Source organism: Notamacropus eugenii, chromosome 2 (genome assembly GCF_028372415.1).
Source record: "Notamacropus eugenii isolate mMacEug1 chromosome 2, mMacEug1.pri_v2, whole genome shotgun sequence".
NCBI classification, from domain to species: Eukaryota; Metazoa; Chordata; class Mammalia; order Diprotodontia; family Macropodidae; genus Notamacropus; species Notamacropus eugenii.
The window spans coordinates 254,036,406-254,054,793 of NC_092873.1; the positions used below are offsets into that span (position 1 = coordinate 254,036,406).

Below are 18,388 nucleotides of genomic sequence, written 5' to 3' on the forward strand. Positions count from 1 at the left end.
AACAACTCCATGAGGTAGGGCTATTATATAGATTCTATTATGCTCATTTTACAGATGAGGAAATTGAGGTAAAGAGAGAATGTCAGAGAGAGAATTTGAACCCACCTTCCCGACTCTAAGTTCAAAACAATATCCTCTAGCATTCAGGAAAAATAGAGAACAAAAATTGGAAATTGTCTCAGAGGGAAAGCACAAAGATTAAAAAGGATGGAGAAAGGTTTCTTGCAGAAGGTAGAACTTTGACTGATATCTGAAGGAAATCAGGGAAGCCAGGAGATGAGAATTCCAGGGTGGGGAGACAGCCAGTGAAAGTGACTAGAGCTTAGGGATGAAATGTCATGTGTGAGGAACAGCAAAGAGGCTGTCCCTGGATCACAAGAAGGTGTGAGAAAATTGGAAAGGTAAGAAGAGACCACAGACAGAGTAATTTTGTTACGACCTTGAAGAATTTAATATATTATACTTCTTTTAAAAACTATACTTAGTAATTCATGGTTTCACATAAAATTCTCTTGTTCTTTGTATATCTGAAATGTTTATATCTGTTCTTAATTAAAAAACAAAACAAAACTCCAGAGCTGATCAAGACTTTGAGATAGACTTATCTGGTTTATCCTGCTATCTCTAAGAATTATATCTAAATTATTTCCATAAAAGGAAGATTTGTATTTTATCCTTAAAGATCTGTACGTTATAAATCTTCAGCCATTCCACTATTCAATATTAATTGTTATTATTAAATCTCTTCTCTCAATAATAACTTATACTTAATGCTTTCGAGTTCATAAAGCTCTTTACTATATAAGCTCATTTGCTAATTAGTTGTACTGTCTGCCCTAGCCCCAACTCCTTGTGGGACATTAAAAACAATAAAATTAATTTTAATTCTGTCCCAATCCTGAGAGCTGGGCCTGAAATCAATGCTCTCACCAAGAGAGATGTGAGGCTTCTAGGGTGAACCATGCTATGGGTCCCTAAATGCTGAATGTTTTCCCAGAAATGAAATCAATTTATTATGAACAATAGTTGTTAAGTCATTTTCCAGTCACGTCTGACTTTCTGTGACCCCCTTTGGGGTTTTCTTGGCAAAGATACTGGAGTGGCTTGCTATTTTCTTCCTCAGCTCATGTTACAGATGAGGAAACTGAGGCAAACTGGGTTAAATGACTTGCTCAGGGTCACACAGCTGATGTCTGAGGCCAGATTTGAACTAAGAAAGATATGAACAATAGGGGAAGCTTTAAAAGGAAAAATCTGTGTGTGTGTGTGTATGTGTTATAAAAAAGGCAGTGTGGCATAGTAGGTAGAGAGCTGGGCTGAGAGTCAGGAAGACCTAGTTTCAAGTCACATACTGGCTCAGTGTTTCTAGTCAAAGCTCTAAGAATAAAGTTTGCAGAAACATTACTAATTGTTTTGGTGAAAGGAATTCCCTCACTGGGAGTTCCGTATATGGATGAACTTATAGTTCAGGTCAGAAAAAAAAAAGCCCAAGTTTGAGTTGTTTTTGTTTTGTTTTGTTTTTAGTTAACAGATGGCAAAACTTTCTCCTTCTGTATCCTGCCTGGCATTGGTGGGCATAAAGGCCTTTCAAAACATGGAACGTAGGATGGGGCAGTTTCCTTGTCTCATTGTGACCTCGAATTATTCTCCTTGAGGTAGAATTCTTCAGCTTTCATAAACTTCCCATTCTTGTCTTGCTATAGCCCTGTATTTGCTCAAGAAACAACTAAATTATATAATAAGGGCCATATTGACATTCCGAATCTCAAGCCATTTCCAGAGAATAGGTGTGACATGATTCACTTTTCATAATCTACTTCCCTTTACAGACACAGATTATAACTCCTTCATAATAAGCCTTTAGAGTTTCTGGAGCCAAAAACTTTTCTTGCATGTGCCAGGTAATATCAGAACCCAGAGTCCTAATTTAATCCCTGCTTAACCTAGGGTCAAAGATTTAGAGAATGGAATTACAGAATTGAACAGGAAAACACACTGGACTTAAGGACATCTCTATTTAAAAAAAAGGCCCTGGGTTGGGCTAATTACTGCTGTTTATTAACTTTGTAGGTCTAGAATTGTTCCATTGCAAACAGAAACTTTGAGAAGACCACCCACCAAGCAAATGAAAATTGTACAGAGGACTTTTAATTTAAATTTGTTGTTGTTTAGTCATTTTTTGTCTTATCCAACTCTTCATGACCCCTTCTGGCATTTTCTTGCTGTAGAGTGGTTTGCTGTTTCCTCCTCCAGCTCAATTTATAAATGAGGAAATTGAGACAAACAGGGTTAAATTGATTTGCCCAGAGTCACATAACTGGTAAGTGTCTGAGGCTAAATCTGAACCCAGGTCTTCCTAACTTCAGCCCTGGCACTCTATCCATTGTGCCACTTAGTTGCTCCTTTTCATTTAAATGGGCAGTTTCTATTCCTACCATTTGTCATTAGGCATTCCATTCTATCACCTCCACAATCAATAAGACATATTATAATAACCTACTATGTGCCAAATCCTGAGAATGCGAAGACAAAAATGAAAGCATTCTTGCCCTTGAGAAGCTTGAAAAACACACCTGTTGATGATTTCATTCACAGGTGGGTCCAATCAATGGAATCCAGCTGAATCTATGGTCTTCTTATCTCACCTTGATAACACAGTCTGAGTCATTACTAACATAGATTAAGTTGAAGCAAGAAATCTGTGATTCAGGAATACAGCTCCTCACCTTTCCATTTTTTTTTTTTTTTTTTTTGGTATTAGGTGTGTCCTGAAAATGGTTTCAATCTAGAGCAAATCGCTTAGCATTCCTGGGCCTCACGTTTCTCATCTGTAAAATGAGGGGATTGGACCATATATTGGACTACATAACCTCTGAGGTCTCTTCCAGCTCTTGGTGGCTCTATAATCCTATTTTTTAAGGGAAATCCTAATCTTTTAGAGAAATAGATGAAAGTCTAGCAAGCTTCCCCATAAGAGAGTTTCCATGGAATTTTGCCATATAAAAATCAGATTAGCTTTATTGTATGACTCAGATAAGTTAGAAAATGGTATAGATATGGCATAAAGAACATGAAAAACCATAACTGTTGTCTTATTGTTTTAGAACAGCTTTCACAAAAACAGGAAAAGTGGGAGATGGTGTTGGGACAGAAATGACCTATAAGGATTTGTTAGGAAGTTTACAAGAAAAGAAAGCAGAATTCCCAAAATTGTTATGGGAAGAATTCAACTTAGTTGAATTCAACAAATGCTTATTAAGGGCCTACTTTATAGGTAAAGCACTGTGCTGGAGATGGGGTAAGGAAGAATGCAGAGATAAAGTTTAATGGGTAGACCACTGGGCTCAAAGGCAGAAAGACCTGAATTCAAGTCCTACCTTAGACACATAGTCATTAAGTGCCCTTGGGCCAGTTACTTAATCTGTCAATTCTCTAGGAGACTAGAAGTTATAGAAGAGGTGCTAACCACATGGGTAAGGGGAATTTCCTCATCTGTGACATCCCGAAACAGTGAAATCACAAGACTAGTCTTCATTCCTATTCTAATACATCATTGTTTCAGGAAAAAGTTTTAAACATTTTTTTGCATCATGTATCCCTTTGATAGTCTGCTGAGACCTAATACTACTCTGGTTTGTTGCTTATTTTTATAATGGAAGGAAATGCTAAATTTCACTTAGAGGTTACTGAAAATAAAGATGATTTTCTTCCCCCCATACAAGCTCCTGGATCCTCTGATCCCATGTTAAGAACTCCTGGTTTAAAAGAATAATGAGCCAAACAGTGTAATGAGTAATAGATCACCAGAGAGAAAGAAGGAGGGAGGAAGAGAGAGGGTGAAAGGGAAAGAGAAAATGAGTTCAAGCAAAAATGCTTCCTGAAGTTGTGTATGTAGATAGATAATTTGCTTGGGCTTGTATCTCAGGAACGTACAGATTTGTCTTATACCGTTCATGGGTTATGAGAATTGTTAACTCATTTATGTCACACCCAACCTCTCATGGCCTTTAAGTAGTCTATTAACTAAGCTGAGGGGCAAACATGTGTATATATATATATGTGTATGTGTATACACATATATATACACATGTATATATATACATATATGTATGTGTGTGTATATATATATTTACATTATGCTGATAGATCAACACTCACTTCCATTTTGCATAGAGAAGTGGGGGGTGGGGAGCGTAGTTGTGAGACTGGCCAAGTCTGTTAGTGAGCAAGTAATTAATTGGTGAATAGGCCCTTGGAAGCCCAGACTGTCATTATTGGACTCTGGATCTTAAATTGTTAATGGGTCCCTAATGATGCAGGAGGTACTGACCTTGTAATGGCCTTCCAAACACGTCTTCTGTTATCCCCTGTGATTAAAAGTCATACATAATTCACTGTCTTCTTTGAACATCCAAATGAACAGAGCCAGAATGGGCACCTATGCAATGACTCTTATGATATGAATGCTCTTTGCTAAAATTATCTTCCTCTCTCATCCACCATGTTGGTTCCCTTTTAGTCAGTCCTCTGTTAAATTGTAAATGTCTCTGAGGGAAGTAACGCATTAAGCCCTGTCACTTATTAATACTTTAGCAAGAATTGTGCTGTAAGATTACCTTTTGCAATAGGGCATGGGAAGCTGGGCAAATACTCTGACGCTTCTGGGGAGGACAGAGCCAAGTGAGGGCTACAAGGGGTCAGAGGGCAGCATGGGAACAGCACGAAATGCAGGGCTTTTAGAATTGCAAGCACACTTATGACTTAAGAATCCTGGTCAAAACAGGCACTCTTTGAGAATATGAATATATGAAGATTTTGTGGATATATGAAACAGAATTCTGTGTAATGTTCTACTTGGAATATAAAAAAAATGGATGACCCAGTAGTCATATCACATCTTTACTGCCAGTATATTTCCATCACCATTATCCTAGAGTTCCAAGATGATACATATCTGAAGAGGGAAATAATGCTCTATTTAGTTTGTAGCCTACTCTTTTAGATCCAAAACTCCGTTAGAGCTTGTGGGACTCTGCCTAAGAGTATCGTTCACCTTGCTTCTCTTCTGAGCGGGGATCTTTCCATATCTTCCAGGCTGATGTTGATGTTATGATGATCAGATTCTTAGCTTTCCTTGAGGAGGCCCAGAATGTTTTCCTCCCACTCTTTATCCTAGATTCTGTCACACATCCGATGTGTATCTAGCCCACAGGGTCACCTCAGATAAGCTTCTTTCTGGTCGACAGAGTCAACACATGGCCAGGGAGTCTATTGCTGATCAAGGGTGGGTCCCAGCTAGCTGGGTGGGAAGTCGAGTAAAGAGAGGTGAAGAACCGTGGAAGCTAGTGGGCTGGTGAAAGGGAAAACACCAAGAAGGAAGAGCTCCCTGATGCTTAAAACACAGCTCTCTTTGCCCCCTCCTCTTCTAGGAGAGATATTTGTTACTATTCTCAAGACAACCAAGAGAAGACAGTAATACGATAACTTTGCTTACACTAACTTACATTGATCTAGCAGCTAGAACTTTACAAAATGTTTATCTCACAACAGCCTAGTAGGAAAGGTAGTACAAATGTTATCAGCTCCACTTTATAGTGGCAAAAGCTTAGCTCTGAGACTTTACATGACCTCCCGGGTCTTGAACAGCCTAGAAGAATCAGAAATGGGACTTGATCTAGGTTTTCTGACTCAATGATCAATGGTTTTTCCACTATACTTTGCTGTAGAAGAAACATGTTAAACTCAGAAGAATGTGAAGTATTTTTACTTGGTCATGATTTTGCAGTTAGATTATTAGGTACTCAGGGAAAACATGAAATTCGAGGGGTAGAGATAAAGATAAAAATAAAAATGCTTGGTATAATGGGTATCATTTTTTTTTTTTACTATCTTGTCTTTTATTTTCTCCTTCCTAATCCAATGGGGCCCTTGTGAATTCAAGAGAGCCATAAAAAGCCCAAGAGAATCTTTAATGAATAGAGTCACCCGTATCCAACATGGGCTGGGTTCAAGTCCTATCTCTAATTCAGACACTGACTGTGTGACCCTGGGCAAGTCATTCACCTCAGTGCTGTAGATCACTCACTTGTGTATTTTTAGACTTATAATGCAAGATGGTGAGTTTCAGAGGAGTTTCTTTCCAAAGAATTCCTTACACCAATGGAGTTATAAATATAGTTTCTCCAAAAGACCAGGAACACCAATTCTTCTTAAGAGGTTCTATTTCAGAATGCATGTTTAAATCCTATGTTATTGAAGGCATACCTGTCAGCTATGTAACCGATGCTCACAGAACCAATAAAAAATCCGACATTCACAATCGATTGAAACAGATCCAGTTTCCATGAATTGGCACACACCAGGTTAAACTGCAGAGACACATTGTAAGTTAGAAGATAGGGAAAAAGAATTCTCACCAGTAATATGAGAGAGACAGAGCATTTCATACAGTGCTGAGCTTATAGCAAGTGTGTATTCGATATTTGTGAAGTTGAATTGGTATGGCTTAAAGGCAATAAATTAAAAGCTTTCTTTCTTAACACTTTCTTGAGACAGCTGGAAATTTGCAAACTGAAACCTGCAGTAGCAACTGTTTTTGGTTAGCTTTATTTGTCTAGTTATTGCTATGTAACAGTCACACTCTATCTTCAAGGATCAGAGCCTCACAGGTGAAAACAACCTCAGAATCCATTTAGTCCAACCTACATCTTTTTCAAGATAAGAAAATTAAGCCCCTCAGAGGATGTGACTTGCCCAGCAAGTCTACACAATATCTACATGATAGCCAGCAGTTGAAAGGCATAATAGTATGGTAGAATCTTTGAATTGAAAGAACCCTGTGAGGTCAGCTAGTTCAAACTTGTATCAGAGAAAAGAAGATTTAGTGAGATTTGAAAGTTAGCTTTAAATATTTTAAGGGCTGTCATACAAAAATGGGATTCGACATGTTCTGTTGGGTCCTATTTGGTGGAACTAGAACCAACTGGCAGAAGTTGCAAAGATGTCAAGAACAAAATTACCTAACAATTAAAGCTGTTCCAAAGTGCCTGGGTTCCAGAAACAAATCTATCTAGGTGCATCAAGATGAGTTGTTAACCACTGATCATGAAGTCAAGAGGACCTGAGTTCAAATCTGACCTCAGACTAGCTATGTGACCCTGGGCAAGTCACTTAACTCTGATTACGTCTTGAGAAATAAAAAGATGAGCTGTAACTTTCATCTTAAGGAAACAAATCCTCAGTCATTTGGTCCCATTTCTAGCCTTTCATTTAGACCTTAACTCAGTGAGAGTCACTTCCAAGTGGGTACTTTGTTCCAGGGAGATGTGTGTTCAATGACTGTTGGAAATGCCCCAGATAAGCTAATTGGTCTGGATGTATTTGTTGTGGTATCATTCATAGCTAGTTTGTCACTACTTAATACAAGCACACCAAACAATTATTCCTCTGTATAAGGAGCACCTTCACATATGCCAGATACATTGATTGTATTTCAGTGAATTGAGTGCCCAAGAATCGAATATATTTATGTCCAACACACAGTCCGTGTGTTTCATTTAGCAGTTTCTTGAGGAATTGGCTAAGACTTACCTCAGTGACAATGGAGGAGCCTGGAGTATCATACACCCAGCCATCCTGACAGCTGGTAAGAGGGATGTGGTTCTTGCTGCTGGTAAAATTGGCTAAGGGTTCTGTGCAGCTGAGGGCTGTTTGGTTCCAGTCTACATCGTATCTCCGGCACTGGCTGATAAAAGTATCTCCTGGAAACCCCAGGCCTGGCACTGTGTAATTCAGCTCCTCTTCCAAACTCCAGCCACATCGTTTGCTTAGCTCTGAAACTCCAGGATTGAGGCAGCGGTGATCTGGAGTAAAGCCCAGGAAAACAATCCCCACATAGATGGGGGTGAAAGTGGCAGAAATCAGGGACAAAATAAAAAAGGTTTGTTTCTGGAATAAGTGAAACTCCCCAATGTGCTCTAGAATGTCATCTACAGTGGGCATTATTTCTGGAGGCAGTGTTCGTCCTGCTGTTCTCAGCGCTGCTTGAAAACTTTGCTGACAGGCTGTTTAGAACTCTGCAAAACTTTTGACCAAAAGTCAAAGGGTGACAGTTAATTTACTTTACAAATTGACCAGCCTTTCGTCTAGACCTTTACTTTGTGAAAGTCACTTCCAACTGGGCTCTTTGTTCAGTGAGATGTATGTTCAGTGACTCTTAGGAAGCCAATCGGGCTGAATGTGTTTGTTGCAATATCATTGGTAGTTTGTTTGTTGCTCCTTAATACAAGCACACCAAACAATTATTCCTCTGTGTAAATAACACAGGTGAGTAATCTGAGCACCTTCACAGAGTCCAGATCCATTCATTGTATCTCAGTGAAACTGAGTGCCAAAGAACCAAATATATTCATATCCAACATATAGTCCATCTGTACATCTGTACAAGAAGGTAAACTATTATTTCTTTGGCCTCACTACAGACCAAAATGTTAATATGTGGTCTGGGGACAAAGTTGTAACTCAATTCCAAACCAGTTTAGGATTTCTCTGTGTTCCTTGTGGTACTGAGTGCCTCTCACATTCAGCCATGAAGTTATTTACCTTGTGTTGGCAGATGGGCATCTCCAGTTTTGATTTCTGATGTTCATGATTTTGCTAATGAAAAGTAAATGTTTGGGCCCTCAGTCTGGTATTCTTGTCTCATCCTCATAAAATATACTTACCTTTGACCTAAATATTTTTATAAAGACTTTACTGTTTGTGTTTTGGTTTAATGCATTCATTCTGCTCTCTACAAGTCCCATGCATTTTTGTCCACGTTAGCAGGGAATGTTTAGGTACTCTGGCAAATGCACGTAAATTCGAGGGAAGTATGTCAGTCAGAAAAGGAAACAATCAGTCTGTCTATGCAGGTTGACAACAGAATCCAGAACGTTTTTTTTTTCAAGTTGCCAAAGAGAGTAGGTCACCTATTGTTTCATCTGTATAATAAATGCCAGAAATTTAATCCAGTTTTCTTGCACGTTTGTTTTTCCTATAAGAGCATTCTTCTCAACTGCCCCACTTCCACCTTCTCTTTTTCTAAGGTAACAAGAGGCAGTAGGATTGTCAGAATTAATTAGGCATTTCCTAGGTCCTATAATCAATACACATTTATTAAGAGTTTACCATATTTCAGGCATTGTGCTAAGAGCTGGACCATAAATGCAAGCATGAAGTCTGCCCCCGAGGAGCTTAGATTCTGATGTGGGAGACAGCACATAAAAGCGAGCTAAAAAGGAAGGGGATACCCTTAGTGTGAGGCATGGTGGTGAAGTCTGGTGGGAGAGGAATAAAACCTGGGCCTTTCTCCAAAAGGGAAGCACCCACCAGAAATGACTTCCAGTATGAGAAGGAAACTGACCTGGTAGAATGTAAGAAGGTCCTAGGAGGTAAGGGAAGATCTACAGTGGGAAGGCATCTGAGTCACGGTGGCAAAGTCTTGAGGGTTATAAGCATAAATCCTATAGATGGGGTCCTTCTGCCGCATGGTTCTTAGCCAGCCAATATGATCTTTGTTAGCACTAGCCCTGTTTGAATATCCAATAGGTGAGAAGCTATGGACTGACGTTTCACAGGCCCAAGAAGTTTTGGGTGTCTCTTACTACCAAATGAGGACCTAATCTCAAAGTTTCCTGTGACTTAAGTTGAATATGGTCTGATGTGCAGGTGCTGCATGTATGAAGGGGTGGTATAACCAGATCAAAAATGACATGTAGCCTCTGAGGCAGTGAAATGCTCAGCTTTTGAATCACTTATGTTGTTGCAATGTGGAACTTATCAGCCCCATTTGGCACAAAAAAACAGTGACTTGTTTGCTACAGTGACCTAAATTACTTACTCAAATCTCCCCAGATATGTTTTTCCTTGTATCAGATAAACAGTGTCAATTCTTTAGTTTACATAGATCTCTAAGTGCAGAGGTCTGTTTCACATCTAAAAATCAGCATTTTAATCCACACAATAAATTCAAATGCAAAACAAAAACTGCAAAACAGCAAAAGGGAAGGGAGCTGATTCTTTCAACTACAGGCCAGTTCTCTTTACTTTGACTCACGGGAAAGGTCCAAAACATTATTAAAGGAAAGTTTTGTGAGCATTTAGAAAGGGAAACTCATTATAGTCATTCTCCGTAATGAAATTATTGATTGTTTTTATGATTTGTTCTTTAACTTATTCTTTCAGATTAGGTTGTTTAATCACCAATTAGTTTTTAATCTATGTTTCTGTGGTTCCCTATTCAGCATAATTTTTATTGAATTTTGATCTGAAAAGGATGTTTTTAATATTTAAATCATTGTAACGGTACCCTGAACCACTGAGGATGAGGTATATTCCGTTTAGATGTATACATTTGTTTTCCTTAACAATACATATTTATTACAAAAATTTTTTCATTTTCTTTTTTTACAGTGGAAGGAAGGAGAAATAGATTCCTGTTCATTTAAAAAAATAATTCAAATAGAAACATCGGGCAGGGGATGCTTCAGATGTAGAATGCTGAATTTCAGATGAAATCACTATTTACTTACCATTTAGGTTACTTTCCTTCTTTTCTTTTTTGCAAGAGTCCTCTCACAAAAAGGGAGTAGTTTGTAAATATTTGTAATGTAAAAACAAAACAGATCAATAAAATTTAAAAAAAAGAAAGAAAAAGGTACATTCCTTTTGTATTTGACTATGTTATGGAAATGCTTATTTTATTTCTTAAGTTCAGAATAAAATAAGTACAATTTTTTTAAAAAGCAAGGGAAACTGTGATCACTAAGAGCCAGTATGATTTTATCAAAAACAGCTTCCATCAAGTTAACCTCATTTCCTTTTTTAGTAATGTTTCTTTTTCTTTTTCATTTTAATGGTATTTTATTTTTCCCAATTACACGTAAAGACAATTTTCATCATTCATGTTTTGAAAGATTTTGAGTTCCAAAATCTCCCTCCTTCCCTCTCTACCCCCCTCCCTAAGACAGCAATCAATCTGATTATACGTGCAATAATGTAAAACATATTTCCACATTAGTCAGGTAATAAAAGAAATAGAAGGAAAAAACTCCCACAAAAACAAATTAAAAAAGTGAACATTGTCTGCTACAATCTGCATTCAGACTCTATCAGTTATTTCTCTGGATATGGATAGCATTTTCCACTATGTCTCTTGTAATTGTCTTGCATCTCTGTATTGCTGAGAAGAGCTAAGTCATTCCCAGTTGGTCAACATACAATATTGCTATTACTGCGTACAATGTTCTCCTGGTTCTTCCCACTTCACTTTTCATCAGTTTATATAAGTCTTTCTAGGTTTTTCTGAAATCCTCCTGCTCATCATTTCTTGCAGCACAATAGTATTCCATCACAATCTTATGCCACAACTTGTTCAGCCATTTCCCAATTGATGGGCATTCCCTCAAGGTCCAATTCTTTGCCACCACAAAAACCCTGTTGTTTACCAGGATTTCTTAACAGATAGATCAGGAGAACCAATATAATATAACTAGATTCTAGCAAGGCATTTGAAAAAGTCTTTTGTGTTATCTTTGTAAGTGGAGAGATATGGGCTAGATGACAGAACTGTCAGTAGTATTTTGATTTAGTTCAGTGACCAAACCCAAAGAGTAATAATTAACAGACCTATATCTTCCTGAAAGGATGCTTCTAATGGAGTACTTTTGGCATCTATGTATCCAAAAGAATCTATCTGTTTTCTCAGATGTTTAGATAAATTCTATTTCTTTGGCATTTCTTCAGTGTTTTTATTAGATAATTTGTATGAAGGCATATACAACAAGCTTATTCAATTTGTTGTTGATGCAAAACTGGGAGCGATAGCCGAAACACTGGATCATAGAGTCAGGACTTTTTAGATCTTGATTGCTAAAACTGAAGGCGAAATTTAATAGGTCTAAATGTAAAGTCCTACAATTAGGTTTAAGAATTTACTGCACAAGTCTAGGATGAAGGAGGCATGGCTAGACAGCAATTTACAGGAAAACATTTGAAAGATTTAGTGCAATAGAAGCTCCCTATCAGGGGACAATGTGGCAAGGCATCCCAAAGAGCCAATAGTTTCATAGAAGCTCAGTTTAGTCTTCATTCATCAAGCCATAGCATGTAGAACTAGGGAGGTAACCACTTCACTGCACTCTCCCCACTTTCAAACACTGGAATATTTAGTTCTGGGTGGCACCTTTCAGCCAGACTGCAGAGCACAATGCTAACGCATGGTCTTTGGACCAAGTTGTCATTCAATTTCAAAGCAGTTTGGAGAGAGTTTTATGTTTGTGCTTCTGTTTGCACTGAGAGCACCCTACGCAAGGACACCCATTCAGTGTGCTGGGGAGGTGGAACTCTTATCTTGATTTCTCAAGCTGACAGTTGTGCTAAAGAAATGTATATGCTTGAGCCTGCACTTTGTCACTCTTCCCTCAGACTTATAGAATGCACTTTCCTATTTGTTTTATAAAGTCTTTCATGTTTTATTGAGGAACTGGTCTAGAGGAAGGTCATTGGATTGGTGAGAAGACTGGAAATAGTGTCCTAGCAGAATTAATTAAAGGAGCTGGGGATGATTAGCCTGGAGAAAAGAAAATTGGAGTAGGGGAAAAGCATGTAGGACATATTCTTCAGTGGAGAGGAGAAGTTAGAGATTTGTGCTGCTTTGCCCCAGTGGGTAGAACTAGGGACAATGAATAGAGACGTAAACTTAGATTTGATCAAAATAAATTTTTCCTAATACTTCGAGTTATTTAAGACTTGTAATGGACTGCCCCCCCCCCCCCCCCCCGAAGTAGTAGCTTTCCCATTCACTGCAGGTCTTCATGAAGAGGGGGGACTAGCTGGCTTCTGAAGTCTCTTTACCCTGAGGACTTATGATTCTATGCAGAAGGGGCCAAAACTGTAATGTTTAACTTTTAGAATTGGAAAGAATAGTAATAGTGTGCTTTAAGGTTTAGAAAGTGCTTTACAAATATTATCTCACTCTCTCTTCACAACAACCCTGGGAGGTAGCTGCTATTATTATCCTCATTTTATAGATGAGGAAACTGAGGCAGAGAGAGGTTAAGTGATTAGTCCAGGGTCACACAAGTAGAAAGCGTCTGAGGTCACATTGGAACTCAGGTCTTCCTTACTCCAGGTCTGTCTCCTTACCCTCTGGCCCTCTGACTGCCTTTAAAGTCAATGGCCATCAATTGGAAAATGGCTGAACAAATGGGGGTAGGAACCCAAGAAATTCAGAGGAATATGGGAAGACATGTAAACTGATGGGAGTGAGCAAGCAGAACCTTTAAACTATATACATACATACACACTCTCTATGTATGCGTATACATTTGTGTATATTAAATACAAAGAAAAATCAAGCGAAACTAAAGGCTGTGTAATTGTAATGACCAACCTTCGTTCCAGAGAAGAGATGAGAAAATAAACCTACATTCACTGGAAGAGGCAGGAAACTGCGGGCATAGAATATTCCATATGATGTTAGATACAGTCAATATGATGATTTATTTTGCTGAGTTTTTTCTTTTTCTTTTCTTTTTCTTCTTTCTTTTTTACAAGGAAATACTCTGACTGTGGGAGGAATGTGATATGGAAACAAAAAAGTTATCAATTGAAAATAGCTTCAATTTTTTAATAAACTATTCTTTTTAGGTAAATGCCTGGTAATAGCTATTAAAATCCATGTAAGTGTTACTATTTAGGATATAGAATATTTATTATATTAATGATATATCATATTGCTATAACATAATAATGTTATAAATGTGACCATTTCTTAACGTTTTCTAGGACAGCTAGGTGTTTCAATGAATAGAAAGCAATAGAAGTCAAGAAAACTCATCTTCCTGAGTTTAAATCTGGTCTCATACACTAATTAGCTGGGTAAACCTGGGCAAGTAACCCTGTTTGCCTTAGTTTACCCATTTGTAAAATAAGCTAAAGAAAGAAATGTCAAACCACTCCAGAATCTTTGGCCAAATGAGGCCATGAAGAATTAGACATGATTGAAAAACGACTGAACGACAACAAAAATGCTTCCTTTAACATCACCATCACTTTGCAATCCCCCTTCACCTCCTCAGGAACCCAATAAAACAAAAAAAATGCTAAACAAAACAAACATATTGGCCATAACTGATCATGTATACCACCTTCTACACCTATGTTATACCACCTTCCTTCCAAGAGGAGGAAGATATACATTACTGTCAGTCCTCTGGTATCAACTGATCACAACATTGATTTATTTTCCTTTTTTCACTTAATATTTTTTTCAATTACATGTAAAAACGATTTTTAATCTTCATTTTTTAAAGTTTTGAGTTCCCAGTTCTCTCCCTTCTTACCTCTCCCTTTCCATATCAAGAAGACAAGCAATTTTATATGTATAATCATGTAAAACATATTTCCACATTAGTCATGTTGTGAAAGAAAACACATGCCAAAAAAAAAGCTCAAGAAAAATGAAGTTTAAAAAAGTGTGCTTTGATCTTCATTTAGACTCCACCAGTTCTTTTTCTGGAGGTAGATAGCATTTTTTCACCATGAGTCCTTTGGGATTGTCTTGAATCACCATACTGCTGAGAATAGCTAAGTCATTCACAGATGATCATCATACAATGTTGTGTTTAGTGTACAATGTTCTCCTGGTTCCACTCACTCTGAGAGTATTCTGCTTGTCATTTCTTACAGCACAGTCGTATTGCATCACAATCATACACCAAACCTTGTTTAGCCATTGCCCAGTTGATGGGCATCTCCTCAATTTTCAATACTTTGTCACTACAAAAAGAACAGCTAAAATATTTTTCTGTGTGTAGGTCCTTTTTCCTTTTACCAATGATCTATTTTTCAATGTTAGAAGACTTAGATCTCTATATAAATTGTTCTCTTTACTTTGTTCTGTATAATTTTACGCTAGTCAAAGGATCATAGGTTCAAAACTCTATAGCTGGAAGGGTTCTAAAAGGTCATTTAGTCTTACCCCTTCATTTTACAAATAAACTCAAGTCCTGGACTTCCCTAGGGATCCATAGGTAGCCAACATGGGAGGCAGTAAATTAATCCAAGGCCTCTGACTCCAGACCCAATGCTGTCAGAAGGGATTTCAGAGACCAACTCCTTCATTTTATTGACCAGAAAACTATGGCACAGGGAGATTCAGACTTGGGCAGGGTTGTGAAACTGGTCAGCATCTGAAACCAGATCTTCCTGACTCCAAGTCTAGCACTCTACCTCATGCTCCTTCTCAAATACAAAGAATGAAACAATCCTTATCTTCAAGGGGCTTATTTTCTAATTATGAAATGATATGGTAAAGTTGGATAGATCAATTTTGTTATGGGGCTTTCTAAAGTGCAAAGGACATGTATGACTCAACCCTGTGTAACCTCCACCATCCGTGCTTTCTTCTCCCATGCTTGGGCTGTGAAATAATTGCTGGAAAAATTCTAAAAACCTTGTTGATTAAGTCCACTGCAGATTCGTGCTACTTAATCTCCACCGTGCCCTCACTGCTGATGGAAATACTTTTCTTTTTTTATTGTTGGTATCCTACCCCATCCCCTACTGCAGCTGTTACATGCTTTCCCCACTGCCTTCAACTTCCCAGCCCCACTCTCATCCTCCTCATTTTCAGGATATGACCTTGCTTCTCATTTTAACACAACAATTAAGGCCACCCAACTTAAAGCCCCAGAATTTTCATTCATCTCATTTTCCCCTAAGTCTTTCATCTTCTTTCCTTCTTCACTCCTTTTTCTAATGGAAAAGTGTCCCTTTTCCTTAATGAGGATAAGCCTGTTCTTAGTTTCATCTCTTCTTCTATATCACTCTGATGAATTATTTTCTCTCTCATACATCTCAATCTCTCCCCCTTCTTTGACTTCTTCTCTATTTATGAATGCAGCCCTCCCTCACTCAAAAACAAAGTCAAGTGCAAGGCATATCATCATTTCTCTAATGGCATGGTCTTCTTCAGCAATGAAGGACGAACACACACATTTATGAATGCAATTTACAATTTTTTTAATCCTAAAAGAGTTTTCTACTCTGTTAGCTGATAGAATGAGAATCCTCTTTCCTTCTTTTTACCCTGAAACTTCTTGAAAAAGTCATCTGTACTCACAGCCCCTACTTTGTTACTATCTACTTACTCCACAATGTCACCATGTTGTAAGGAAAAACACGGAATTTGGGTTTGAGCTCCTGCTCAGTGATTTACTGGGCATGTGGGATCTTGAATAATGTAAAACCTCTTTGAGCCCAATGGAAATAATTCCTTCTCCTCTACTGACATCACGGGGTTGTTGTAAAGTTAACAAGTCAACAAGCATGTAAGCAATTACTGAAAGTCAAGCAATGTGCTAGTACAAGGAGAGGTAAAAACAGCCAAGGAGCTCACTTTCTAATGGGAAGAGACAACATGTAGACAACTATGTGTAAGTAAGGTGTCCTTCTTTTTGTTCAGTAGTGTCTGACTCCGTGTGATCCATGGACTTTTATCACGGGGCTTTCTTGACAGATACTGGAGCAATTTGTCATTTCCTTCTCCAGGGTGCTCCCTCTTTCGCAGAAGAGGAACTGAAGCGAATAGGGATTGACTTGCCCAGGGTCACTCAGCTGGTAAGTGTCTGAGGCTGGATTTGAACTCAGATCTTCTTGGTTCCAAGCCCAGTGCTCTCTCCACTGGACCATCTGGCTGCTCCAAATTATATATGTATACACACATATACATACACACGTCTCTCTCTCTCTCATATATATATATATACATACATACATACACACATATAGCTATAGATCTATATCTATAACTATTTAGACACATTGTTGGAGGTCATCTCAGAGGGAAGGCACTAAGATTAGAGAGGTCTGAGAAAGACTTTTTGCAGAAGGTGGGACTTTAGCTGAGATCTGAAGGAAGTTAGGGAATCCAGAAGGCAGAGATGAGGAGTGAGAGAGTACCAGGTACGGAGGTTTGTGGAGATACCTGAGTCAGCAGATGGGGTATTTGTGTGAGACTAGCAAAGAGGCCAATGTCACTGGACCTCAGGGTAGGTTGAGGGTAATAAGGAATAAGAATACAGGGAAAGTTAACAATAGGCCAGATTATAAAGGGTTTTAAAAACCAAATGGAAGATTTTATATTTAATCTTGGAGTTAATAGGGAGCCACTGAACTTTTCTGAATAGGGTATGTGTGTGACATGGTTAGCAAGATAAATTTGGCAGTGATTACAGGTTGGCCTGGAGTAGGAAGAGACTTAAGGCAGACAGACAGACAGACCTACTAGCAGACAACTGTAGTAATCTAGGCATGAGGTGATAAGGGCCTGTTCCAGGGTGGTAGCAGTGTCACAGGAGACAAGGAGGCATTCAGGAAAGAGGTTATGGTGGAAACAATAGTACTTAGCAACTGATTGGCTAAAGGGAGTAAGAGTGATCCTCGGCTAGTTACTTAATCTCTCTCTGCCTTAGTCTGCTCATCCATAAAATGGGGATAATAATAATGCTTGCCTTACAAAGTGTTTCTTAGAATTAAATAAGATGACATTTGTAAAGTATTCTGATCTCATCCCTCCTTCCTCATCTTCTCTTATCTAGGCTTAACTGTTCAGTCATATCTGTGTCTTTGTGACCCTCTTTGGGGTTTTCTTGCCAAAAATACTGAGTGATTTGCTATTTCTTTCTCCAGCTCATTTTATGGATGAGGCAAAGGCAGTTAAGTGACTTGCCCAAGGTCACACAACTAGTCTGAAGCCAGATTAAAGAAGATGAGTCTTCTTGATGTAGGCCTGGAATTCTATTCACTGTTCCATCTAGTTGCCTTCTTATCTAGGCTAAACAACCTCAATTCATTCAAACATTTCTTGCATAACACAAGTTCAAGTCCACTTCTCATCCTCCTGGACCTTTTCTCTATACTTTCTAGCTTTTCAGTGCCTTTTCTAAAATGTGGCTCACCATCATCCTCAATATCATTTCTATAGCATTCACTAGGTGCCAGGTCTTTGCTGATCACTTTGCAGTTATTATCTTACCTAGACTTGAACACTGTTTTCCAGCTTGGTGTGACTCAGATGGGGGACTTAATCCTATCAGTCTCTTGCTTGACTATTCTCAAATGTAGGTTGTTGTCTGAGGTTCTGGATTTGGAGGTGCAGTTCTGAGACCTGTGGTGTGGCCTGTATACATGTGCAGTTGAAGTAAAGTATAGGAAGAGACGTTGCAATGAAAGAGGCTATGGAATTGAGAAGTGATGTTAAACATTGAAATCCCAGAGAATGGTGGCAAGAAATAGGGTGGAGAGGAAGACTGCCAACAGATCCTTTAGAACAGTTTGGCCCAGT

At 38.4% G+C, this 18,388-nt stretch overlaps 1 protein-coding gene across 1 annotated transcript in view; it reads right to left on the bottom strand.

The window, feature by feature from the left end:
• The window catches only part of LOC140527137 (solute carrier family 22 member 2-like), a 42,262-nt gene extending 34,168 nt beyond the window's left edge, over nucleotides 1-8,094 (bottom strand). The window contains exons 1-2 of the mRNA XM_072643846.1: nucleotides 7,591-8,094; nucleotides 6,265-6,368 (exon numbers count right to left, since the gene is read on the bottom strand). Of these exons, the coding sequence (XP_072499947.1) occupies nucleotides 6,265-6,368; nucleotides 7,591-8,001 (515 nt within the window). The 5' untranslated portion in view covers nucleotides 8,002-8,094. The remainder of the gene's footprint in view (nucleotides 1-6,264; nucleotides 6,369-7,590) is intronic.
• Nucleotides 8,095-18,388: the final 10,294 nt, after the last annotated feature.